Source organism: Sturnira hondurensis, unplaced genomic scaffold (genome assembly GCF_014824575.4).
Source record: "Sturnira hondurensis isolate 20B ecotype Veracruz unplaced genomic scaffold, ASM1482457v3 Scaffold0006849, whole genome shotgun sequence".
Lineage (NCBI taxonomy): Eukaryota > Metazoa > Chordata > Mammalia > Chiroptera > Phyllostomidae > Sturnira > Sturnira hondurensis.
In genome coordinates this window covers 2,008,297-2,020,649 of record NW_028079480.1, presented here as the reverse complement: position 1 = coordinate 2,020,649, position 12,353 = coordinate 2,008,297, and the positions used below count along the sequence as shown (strand labels likewise).

At 38.5% G+C, this 12,353-nt stretch overlaps 1 protein-coding gene across 3 annotated transcripts in view; it reads right to left on the bottom strand.

Annotated features, from left to right (window-relative positions):
• Nucleotides 1-12,353, bottom strand: part of ARHGAP19 (Rho GTPase activating protein 19) — a 66,899-nt gene that overhangs the window by 15,317 nt on the left and 39,229 nt on the right. For all 3 annotated transcript variants that reach the window (XR_005067194.1, XM_037050828.1, XM_037050829.1), the window contains exons 7-9: nucleotides 10,550-10,615; nucleotides 7,091-7,282; nucleotides 1,940-2,038 (exon numbers count right to left, since the gene is read on the bottom strand). Coding sequence is in view for 2 of the 3 variants with exons in the window: in XM_037050828.1 (XP_036906723.1) it covers nucleotides 1,940-2,038; nucleotides 7,091-7,282; nucleotides 10,550-10,615 (357 nt within the window). In the remaining variant the exon portion in view is untranslated. The remainder of the gene's footprint in view (nucleotides 1-1,939; nucleotides 2,039-7,090; nucleotides 7,283-10,549; nucleotides 10,616-12,353) is intronic.

Sequence of the window (12,353 nt, the reverse complement as noted above, 5' to 3'; positions counted from 1 at the left end):
TTCTAACTATGGTAAAATATACATAACGTAAAATCTGCCATTTTGACTATCTGCAAATGTACAGTTCGGTGGCATTAAGCACAGTAAGAGTGTTGTATGACACTCACCACCACCCATCTCCAGAACCTTCCACCTGCGCCCGTTGGACAGTAACTCCCGGTTCCCCTCACATTCCTACTCCCTGACAACCCTTCCACTTTCTGCCTGCGAGACCCTGACTATTCTAGGTACCTCACATAAATTCAATGATACAACATGTGTTCTTTTGTGACTGGCTTATTATACTTAGCACAATGTTTTCAAGGTTCATCCATCTTGTAAGTAGAATGTGTCGGAATGTCCTTGCTTTCTAAAGCTGACTGGTGTCCCACTCTACGTGTCACATTTGGTTTGTCAGTGGACACAAACAATGTCCTCTCCCTTCTGGCTATTATAAATATGCTACTATAAATGCGGTATACAAATACCTGTTAGTACACTTGCTTTTACTTGGTGGGGTGGGGGGATACTCATATATCCAGAAGTGAAATTACTAGACCACACAGCAACTGTAATGTTTTTAGAAACCACCACACTGATTTCCATAGTGGTCACTCTGTTTTACAATCCCGCCAAGGGTACACAGGCAGGCTGGCTTACCCGCACCACACCATCACTCACTTTCTGTCTTCTCTGAGCACGGCCACCTAGTGGTTGTAGACTGGCATCTCGCCATGGTGGTGATTGTCATTTCCCTGCTGATAAGTGATACTGCGCGCATATTCATATGTGTGTTGGCCTTTTGTACCTCTTCTTTCTAGATATATCTGTTTACAGACCTGTGGCTATTTTTTAATTTGTTTGGGGTTTTTTTGGGGGGCGCTATTGTAAGAGTTCCTTTTATATTCTGGATAATATTAGCCTCTTATCAGATATATATTTTACAAGTATTTTCTCCCATTTTGTTTGTTGCCTTTTCTCATCAAGCAAACCTAATATTCCAGAGGTTCCTGATCCCCCAGGGGATCAGGATTGAGAGCAAATTCTAAAGTTCTATCAATGATACTAACTAGGACCAAATTAGAGTTAGATGAAGTTGCAACTTCTAACAAATACAGCTTCCTGGAAAATGTATATGTGTTACAAGGTATATACATATTTTTAGGGCACACTTTTTAATTTCAAGCAAAGAGATCCTTGATTGTTGCTAGACTTACAGATTTTAATAATTTTAGAACAATTTTTAAAAGAAAAACAGTAGAAAACAGAATAGTGCTAACCTTGATCCAAGTTAACCAGAATCTTGCCTTACTTTAGTTACAGCTAGAACTTTGAACCCCATAGCCCAGTTATCTACTGCCACCTGTTGACAATATCCCTCAACTACAAGCTCAGTCATCCACAAAGACTGGTAAATTGAATCCGCAAACCGTGATGCCAGCAACAGCATAGAAGTACATACTGTATTTGTTTTAAAAACAAGGTTTGTAATGAATTGTACACAAAGGAAGGGAATACAACAACTAATCAAATATTAAGCTCACAAAAATTTGAGTTACCTAAAACTCACAAAATTCATTTTCTAACAATTTTCCTAGTCTCTGCCAACCATCTCCCTTCTCCATAACTTCAGCAAACTGCATAATGAAGTGTGCAGCACAAAGCAGGCCATGAAGCAGAAGACTCTCTACACAGCTCAGAAACACAGACTCTGTCCTCAATCCCGAAAGAAGGCTGGACCTTCATTTCTCTTATTCCTCACGTCTCCAGTCCCAGAGCTTCTCTGATTTGAAGCACAGCAAATGCTCATAAAAATAAAAGCCTTTCCGAATTCTATCCTTACCCCCTTAAACAAGGGACCTTCACAAGACCCCAAAGAATAGAAGAAAACTGTTTATGCGTAAGAACAATCAAACTCTTCAGCTTCCTCAGCCAAGGCTGAAACTGATCACATACCTACCTTAATAAGGCCACTGAAAGAGCGTGAACGGGCTCTCTTCTGTACCTGGGGAGTAGAAGGTTCTCGCCCTGGTGTCTGAGTCACAGATTGCTTATTAAACTAAAAGAAAACATAGGGAACATTTTGTTAATATTCTCCCACCAACTGATAGCATTCTGTGACAATCATATGAATAGCTAAGTGTAAATACCAAGAAAAGTCTAGGGATAAGTGAGCCTGTGTATATACGGATTAGTGAGCAGGGTAGCAAGCAAATCACAAGGCAGAAATGATGCCGCCAAAAAAACAAATCCAAACTTATTAAATTAGTCTGATGGTTAATTAAATTAAATATTGTACACCCCCCCAAAAATCAAATGGGAATCAGATCAAGCTTCTAGAATGAGATCTAACTACCAGTTTATGGCAAACAGAGGACTGAGGAAAGTCCTAAATAACACAAGAATGCAACCAGCATAATCCAGACCATGGGAGATAAGGAGATAAACAACCTGATTTATTTCACAAATAAAGTGTGGGGGCAGGGGTGGGGAGAGGTAATGTGGGTATGTACCTTTAAATGCAATGCAGTGTCCTGGATTGGACCCCAGAACAGAAAAATGATATCAGCAGGAAACTGGTAAAATCTGAATAAAGTCTGTAATGTTAATAGTGATGTAGCATTGTTAAGTTCTTAATTTTGACAATGTTAACATTAGGAAAAAACTGGGTGAAGGGGATGTGAGAATTCTCTGTACTATCTTTGTAATTTTTCTCTAAATATAAACTATGTCAAATTTAAGAGTTCATTCAAATAAAGAAACTTTGGCAATGTGTAGGGAGAACAAAAGGAATAAAAGAGAAGGAGGGACCTGTATATTAAAAGAGACCTAGCAGATGTACCACTACCAACAAAAAATGCATACCCTTTGGTCATGCTATCTCTAGGGAAAAATCTACAGTGAAACACTTGTAACAAAAATGTATAAACTAAAAATTGCTCATATTTCCACAAAATGCCCAATGGAAGGCAACCTATGTATACATTAGGTTGTATATGATGAAATATTGTGCAACCATTAAAATGTTTATAGCCTTTTAATGACATGGAAAGTGCTCATAACACAATTTCATTTATTTATTTATTTTTCCAAACCTTTACCCAAGGACTCATTTACTGATTTTCTTAGGGAGAGGGGAAAGGATAAAAAGGGAAAGGGAGAGAAAAATTGACATGAGGCAGACACATTGACCAGTTGCCTCTTCTACGCACCCAGACGGGGAACCGAACCCACAGTCAAGGCATGTGCCCTGACTTGGAATTGAACCCACAACCTTCCAGTTTATGGGACAATGCTCCAACTAACTAAGACACAGTGACCAGGACCATGATATAATTTTAAATGAAAAGGGTGGCATATAGAAAAATTGAATATATATTATGATCTCAATTAAGCAGAAAAAAATTGAAATACACAAGAAATACTAGGAGAAAATAATCTAAAATGTCATCAATTATTATCTTGGAATTATAGGTAGTTTTTATTTTCTTCTTTAAAGACTTCTAGAGGTTGCAATGTTTCTATAGTGATAGTCATTATTTTTATAATTATGGAGAAAAATTAAGAAATAGTAAAATTATAGTTTCTTCTAAAAGAAAGAGCAGTATTTCAGGGGACTTGTGGTCAAAATGGAGGCATAGGTAAACATGCCTCACTTCTGAACACAACTATAGCAAAAAATACTAGACTATAAAACAAGTATCATCTAGAATTGTCTGAAAATTGAGCTGTGTAGAAGTCTGACAACTGAGGATTTAAAGAAGCCACGTTCATCCTGACATATAGGGGCGGACATATGGAGGGGTGTGAAGAGGTGCCCAGAGGCACAGAGAAATGTGATGACAAGAATGGGAGGTCCCATACCCACCTGTGGCAGATAAAAAACAGGAGGGACACCTCGGGAGTGAGCCCCAGTTCAGACCACCCAGCCCAGGGTTCCAGCACCAGGAGCTAAGTCTCCATAACTTTTGGCTGTAAAAACCAGTGGGGTTTGGAGGGGTAGAAGAAACTGCGGGATTCTCAACAGATTCCTCTTAAAGGACCCGCTCTGGCATTCAGCACCAGGACAACAGCTGGAAGGACACCAGTGGTGTATGGGGAGAAACCGCAATGTGGGTACTGGGAGACAGCTTCTCCCAGGCAAAACTCCAGAGGCCAAGCAGCAACACTAGCACCTCTGCGAGCCCTCCCCAACACTGAGCAACAGAGCAGTGACAAGGGTTGCCCCACCCTGGCAATTACCTAAAGCTCCATCCCATACGACTTAACAGGAGCAATTTTCTACATAGGCTATGCTACTAAGACAGGGAGTCAAAGTAGCTCTACCTAATACACAGAAACAAACACAGGGAGGCTGCCAAAATGAAAAGACAAAGGAATATGGCCAAAATGAAAAGACAAAGAAATATGGCTCAAATGAAAGAACAGAACAATACTCCAGAAAAAGAACTAAATGAAATGGAGATAAGTAAACTATCAGAAGAGCAAAAACTTGAAAACTTATTTGAAAAAATAATGAAGGAGAACTTCCTTAATTTGGTGAAGGAAATAGACATACAGGCCCAGGAAGCACAGAGTCCCAAACAAAATGGACCCAAAGAGGCCCACTCCAAGACACATCATAATTAAAATGCCAAAGCTCAAAGATAAAGAGAGAAACTTAAAAGCAGTAAGAGAAAAGCAGAGAGTTACCTACAAAAAAGTTCCCCTAAGAATGTCAGCTGATTTCTCAAAAGAAACCTTGCAGGCTAGAAGGGACTGGCAAGAAGTATTCAAAGTCATGAAAAGCAAGGACCTACAACCAAGATTACTTTATCCAAGCAAAGCTATCATTTAGAATTGAAGGGCAGATAAAGTGCTTCCCAGATAAGGTAAAAGTACGGGAGTACATCATCACTAAGCTATTATTATATGAAAAGCTACAGGGAATTATATAAGATAAAGAAGGTCAAAACAATGAACATAAAATAGCAATAAATTCACAGTTATCGATAATTGCATCCAATAACAAACTAAGCAAACAAGAAGAATAGAAAGAGAATCATAGATAAGGAGATCATTTGGAGGTTATCCATTAGGAAGGGGAAGAGGGAAATGGGGGAGAAAGGTGCAAAAATTAAGAAGCACGAATTGGTAGGTACTAAATACACAGGGGGATGTTAAGAACAGAATAGGTAATGGAGTAGCCAAAGAACTTATATACATGACCCACAGATATTAATTAAGTGGGGGGATTGCTAGAGGGAGTGGGTGTACCAGGTAGAGGGGGGCAAAGGAAAAAATTGGGACAACTGTAATAGCATAATCAACAAAATGTATTCTTTAAATAGCAATATTTTTTTATTTTTAAAGATTTTATTTATCTTTAGAGGGTAAGGGAAGGAGACAGGGAGAGAAATATCAATGTATGGTTGCATCTCGTGGGTCCCCTGCTTGGAACTGGCCTACAACCCAGGCATGTGCCCTGACTAGGAATCGAACTGCAATTGTCTGATTCGCAGACCCGCGCTCAATCCACTGAGCTGCACCAGCCAGGGCTTAAATAGCAATATTTTTAATGCAGGCAAGGAGTTTGCAGGCAGACATAAGAAAATTCTTACGCTGTAATATTTAGTGAAAAAGGAGCAGTAAAAGAAAGTATATGGTATAATCAAACTATATAAAAATATATCCATATTTGTTACCCAAAAAAGACAGAAAGAAATAGGCAAAATGTAAACAATGGTGGGATGCGTGATTTTCTTTTCTTCTTATTTTTCTCTATAATTTCTTGTTTTTCTTAAAAAATTAAAATTAAAAAGAGCAAGCAAAAACAATGTTAAGACTTTTCCTTTGTATCATATTTAACCCTCAGTGTTCCAGATAAGTCATTCTACCTGTCCTACGTGAATTGCTATCTTAATTCTACCAAGAATCAAATCACTACACAGCTTTGAATCTGTAAAAATACTCAGCCAACACCCTCTAAAATTTCAGTCATATCACACTTTGCTAGATGTCAAAGTAACTTCATAGAGAGTGACAGAAAACATCTCTTAAAGGACCCTGCAATTGTTAAAAACAGCTCAAGTCAACATTTTCTGAGCACTTATATCTGCCCTTATGCTTAAGATTAGTTATTAAAAAAATTAAAAACACAGACTCTTCCCCCAAGAAGGACCCAGCTGAATAAGAAGTGAAGAGACTGCCCTGGCTGATGTGGCTCAGTGGATTGAGTGCACACCTGAGAATCGAAAGGTCACTGGTTCAATTTCCAGTCAGAGCACATGCCTGGGTTGCAGGCCAGGTACCCAGTTGGGGGCGAGTAAGAGGAAACCAATCACTGTATCTCTTGCGTGTTTCTCTCCTTCTCTTTCTCACTTCCTTCCTCTCTCTCTAAAATAAATAAAATCTTTTAAAAAATTAAAGAAGAAGTCAAGAAACTGACCTTGCCCATTCAACTAAAATTCAAGAGGGTCTGAGATAAGATAAATTTCCTGAGAAAGTAAGCAAATCAGCAGGATTTACTCAAGCCTCACTCTGAGTCTCAAAACGGCAAATGAAAGACCTCCCATGACTCCAAAATAAACAAACTTAGCCAATTCCTATTTCTAATATCAAGGCCCTTGGCTAACAGTGTTTTCTAACTGTAAATGACTTACTAAGAGTTTCTGCTTCTGCTCTGCTATGCCAGTCACTTTACAGAGATTCCCTCTAATCTTTACAACATGGGCATTACAATCACCATTTTATGAAGGAGAAAACTGAAATTCAGAAAGGTTATTTGACAAAAAATATGAAGGGTTTAAACTTCAGAACAACATACTCATATTGCAACTGCTGGTTCTCTCTCAGCAACCTTGGTACATGACCAGATGAGAGAAACTTTAACCACACCTGGATCCTTCAGTTTAACTGGGGAAATCCCAGAGTCTCCACCCCTTTGTCTAATGGGGCAGCAGCACAGAGATCGCACTGAGATTCCACAAACAAGTTTGCTTTCACGGTTGAGCCAAAGCTTGGGCCAATAAGAGCCAAAAATTAAATGAGATTCTTAACAATATTCGCCAGTGATTCTGCAACCATGATCACATTCCCAGAGCCCTGCCACCGTTTCCCTGCTCTCCGGCACCTGTCTGATGAGCTGTTTCTTCTTTGCCGACTCTGGCATATTGTGAACGTGTTGGAATAGCTCTCTCAGCGCCTCCTCCGTGCACTGCTGGGTCTTTTCCTGATGACAGCAGGAGTCCACCCGGTTCCGCTTCTGAGGTGTTGACAGTTGGAAGGATGTAGAATGACATGAAGTTGCCAGATCAAGGTCATCCTAGAGAAAATTTAAAAGTAACTTAATATATCCTACCAGCTTTGTATCCAGGTTCCCACAACCCCGGAACTAAAAGAAGGGTAAGTGTGTGGGGAACATGGTATATTCTTATATCCAGCAACAAGAAAGGTGTAAAAACTATTATCAGCCCTGGCCAATGTAGCTCAGTTGGTTGGAGCATCGTCCTGTACACCAAAAGGCCATGCGTTCAATCCCAGCTCAGGGGGCATGCCTGGGTTGCAGGTTCTGTCCCCAATAAAAGCACATACAAGAAGCAACTGATCAATATTTCCCTCTCACATTGATGTTTCGCTCCCTCTCTCTCCTCCCCTTCCCCTCTCTAAGCATGTCTTTGGGTGAGAAATAAACATCTCTTCAGAGTCTATATAAACTTTATTTTTAAAAAAACTAAAACTCTCATCAGATAAAGAGAAACCTATAATCATAGACTACATTAATAGCCACTCCCATGACCTACACAGCCTAAGCTGACCTGAACCTAAATTTAGAATTATTTCCACCAAAAGTAATACAAGAGCTGTTTTCAAAGCATCTTTTATTCTCATGTATTTTCACTGCTATACTATGAAGTAAACAGGAAAAGTAACATCATTCCCATTTGATTTAAAAAAAATGAAGCTGAGCCATATGTTTAAACTTCTCTAAATACTAAGTGACAGAACCCAGCTCAGCGATGGGTCTGTCACTTAGTATTTAGAGAAGTGAACTGGTTCTTGGCTGGTGCTCCTTCCCACGCATGACAGTGTGATGTGACAACTGCGCAGCAGTGGTGGAGGAACAATACCACCTCTCTAAGAAAAATCACACCCCAGTTAAACTAGTTGAAATCAAATATTGTTTTCCTGGTCACACCAGAAACATACAGGAGCAGGAAAAAAGAGCGTAGATGACAGCTTCAGTTTCTAAACAAGGCAACTAAACAAAAATTATGAAAAAGTACTTGTGAAATTTTTTTAACTTGTCACTCCTAAAGCTCAATAATCATATGTAATCTTGTTATTAAACATCACACATTAGCTTTCGAAGCCCATGTGGTCTCAAGTCTTCTCGCTATTTGATAGAGTGTTTAGTCAGTACCTTACTACTGACCCTGAAGTAAGGCTGCATTACGTACAATTATACTTTTATCACCATAAAATATTTAATACATTTGCCATTTGCAGACTGTTCGTCCCATATGCCATAAGGACGCAGGCAGCCTTTCCGAAAGCCTTTAAACACACAGCGCAGCCGCCAGTGGAGTGCCTCAAAGAGCAGACTCTGCGTAGGGGCGTTTTTATTCCAACACATGACTTTCTTCTCAGTCTTTGTCTTATCTCAAAATAGATCTCCTGAGAAAGAAACTAACCGAGTCATCAGGATTTACTCAAGCTACACTTTCCTTCCCAAAATGGCAAGTGAGACCCCTCTCATAACTAGAAAATAAGCAAACTTAGCCACTAGAATTACTATTTCTAATATCAAACAAGGCCCTTGACAACATTATTTTCAATTCTAATAAAAACATTTTATTTTCTATGTCTTTGATTTGATTACATACTATGTTTTAAAACTCCATTAATTTTTTTTTCAGAATATGTTTTTAAAGCTGGGAACAGTGAAACAAGAGCCTAGGATAGAAGAAGCAACGGGAGAAAGACTAGGCAGGGGCTGCCTGGCTCTCTAGAAGTGTTATAAAAAAGAAATTTGATTTTTAGATTTAGTTGTTGATAGATATGTATTTATTGTCATTTTATTGTTCATAGTTTGGATCCTCTTATTCTTAAATAAGTCCCTTCAACATTTCATGAAATAATGATTTGGTGATGATGAACTCCTTTAGTTTTTTTCTTGTCTGGGAAGCTCTTTATCTGCCCTTTGATTCTAAATTACAGCTTTGCTGGGTAGAGCAATCTTAGCTGTAGGTCCCTGCTTTTCATGGCTTTGAATATTTTGTTACCAATCCTGTCTAGCCTGCCAAGTTCCTTTTGAGAAATCAGCTGACAGTCTTATGGGAACTCCCTGTAGGTAACTAACTGCTTTTCTATTGCTGCTTTTAAGATTTCCTCTTTATCTTTAACCTTGGCATTTTAATTATGATGTGTCTTGGTGTGGGCCTCTTCGGGTCCATCTTACTTGGGAAGCATCTTACTTGGGAAAGCACTTCCATGCTTCCTAGACTTGCATATCTATTTCCTACACCAAATTAGGCAAGTTTTCTTTCATTATTTTTTTCAAATAGATTTCCAGTTTCTTGTTCTTTCTCTTCTCTTTCTGGCACCCCTATGAGGCAAATGGTGGAATGTTGTTTGAAGTTGTCCCAGAGGCTACTTATACTTTCCTCTTTTTTTTAAATTCTTTTTCTTCTTCTTGTTCTGACTGGTTGTTTTTGGCTTCCTTATGTTCCAGATCATCAATTTGATTCTCAGCTTCATCCACTCTGCTGTTGATTCCCTACAAATTTTTCTTTATTTCAACTAATGTATCCTTCTTTTCTGACTGGATCTTTTTTTATGCTGATGAGGTCCTCAGTGAGTTACTTGAGCATCCTTATAACCAGTGTTTTGAACTCTGCATCTGATAGATTGTTTATCTCCATTTTTGTTTAGCTCTTTTTTCTGGAGTTTTGATCTGTTCTTTCATTTGGGCCCAGAATCACGGATACAGAAAGCATTTTGATGGCTGTCAGATGGGAGGGGAGTGTAGGGTAATAGATGAAGAGATAAAGAGACTAAGAAGTACAAATTGGTAGTTGCAGAATAGCCAGGGGCCAGGGGATGTAAAGTACAGTGCAGGAAATGGAGTAGCCAAAGAACACGTGCTCATGACCCATGGACATGAACAATGGTGGAGTAACTGTCTGAGGAAGCAGGGGAGTGCTGGGTAAAGGGTGGCAAAGGGGGGGAAATCGGGACAACTATAGTAGCATACTCAATAAAATATAATTTTAAAAAACAAAAAATAAAAATCTTAAAATAAAAAAAGAAAAGAAGTGAGCCTAGGTGGGGCTTTTTTGGCCGGCTGGAAAATCAGAGAAAAAAGGTCTTGGAGACAGGTCAGGGGGCTAGGCAGGACAAGCTGCCACTGGCCACTGCTCCTCTGTTGCAAGTCTAGTGGGGTCTCTGAGAGTTGAGAAGACACACCACTGAGGAGGAGGAAGAGGGGGAAGGGAAAGGCTCAGGTATGCTCCCAGGAGTGAGAGTACACTAAAATGCCATTAATGTTATGTTCTCCTTATTTGGTCTAAAAGCAATTTCCTATTCTTACCTTTGATGCTTGAGTTCTGGAGCCCAAATAGTGCAATCTGGCACATTCCCGAATATAAACAGGAGCCTGGGCAGGTTATAAAAGAAAACCAAGACCAAATAATTATAGGATCTAAAATTTTTTATGACTTGAGGACAGTGGTTCTTGAAATAATTTGACTGTCAGATTACTTTGAAAAACAGTCTTCAAAATGTCCTATTCTATAGATTCCACCAAAAAGAATCTCAACAAATCTAATGGGAAAATTGTGGGAAGACACCACTGTAGTTGTTCCTGTTTTCAGAATCAAATATAGCATGAAATACTCAAATGAGCCAGAAACAAAAATATACATATTTGTAGTAATGCTTACACTTGACCAAAGCCACCCCTAAAATTCTTACAAACTACAAATGGTCATATTTTAGAATCTCTGTATAGAAAATGCCACTTAGAACTCCTGTGGGGTAACAACAGACATGGAAAAACTCAGCTTACGGCTCTACTGCTCAGAATCCTGTAATAAGAATCCTGATACATGTGTATAAGTATGAAATAATATAACCACTACTGAAGAGAATTTAGCAACATCTAAGAAAATTACATTTGCATTTACCATTTACCCAGAAATCTCAATTCTACAAATCTATCCTGAAAATATAACTTCAGAAACACAAATACTTTTGGATAAGATTAATCAAAAGATTAAATACACCTCAAATATCTGAAAACAGGGGACTGACTGAATGAACTTTTATACATCCATTCAATGCCATCCTATGCAGTCATTAAAAATGAAAGAAGAAAGTGAAGGAGTGAGGGAGGGAAGAAGGGAAGAAACACTTTGTGAACTGACATGGAGTGATTTCCAGGAACTACTGTCGTGACAGTATATAAAGTATTGGGGGGAAATGAAGAGGAAATAAAATATACACACATATACACATTTATTGGGTTTTACAAAAAGAAACACTAAGGATAAACTAGAAAACAATGTAAATAATAAAGAAAAGAACTGAGATTTCTCTGAGTAAACCTTCTCATGCAGTTCTGACTTTTCAATCATGAAAATATACTACAGATTCAAAAAATAAAATTAAATCCAAAGGAAAAAAGGCAAACCCTAAAACTGAACACAAAGAGAAAGAAATGAACATACCTGTATATCAAATTGATAATACAAGCACAGAGGAAGGAATTATCTCCCTTAACTTTTGAAAACTGTGTTCTGACAACACATCCTCAGTGAGACAGATCCAAGGGAAAAGAAACTACAAGGAAATCCTAAACTTCCATCAGTGGGTTTATGTAGGTTTGCTGTTAGTAGTAACGGTTGTATCATTTTGAAACCAATTTATGTACATCATAGGATAAGGAAAATAATATACATAAATGCTATAAAAATCTGGAATTTAAAATATAAGAAAAGAAATACAAATATAAGGTAGAAGTCAAGAGAAAGCTCTGTAATGTTAAACCTTAATTGGAAATATTAATATGGCCCTGGCTGGTGTAGCTCAGTGGATTGAGTGCGGGCCTGTGAACCAGAAGATCGCGGTTTAATTCCCAGTCAGGGCACATGCCTGGGTTGCAGGCCGGTTCCTTGCAGGCTAACTCCCAGCAGGGGACGCACAAAAAGGCAACCATACATTGATGTTTCTCTCCCCCTCTCCTTCCCCTCTAAAAATAAATAAATAAGTAAAATCTTTTTAAAAATGTGTCTTAAAAAAAAGAAATATTAATATGAACTACTGATTTTTGTTAAAAATTTTAGTCTACTTCCTTGCCCTCAAAGAGCCAATGACACCACAGAAACAATGAGTAA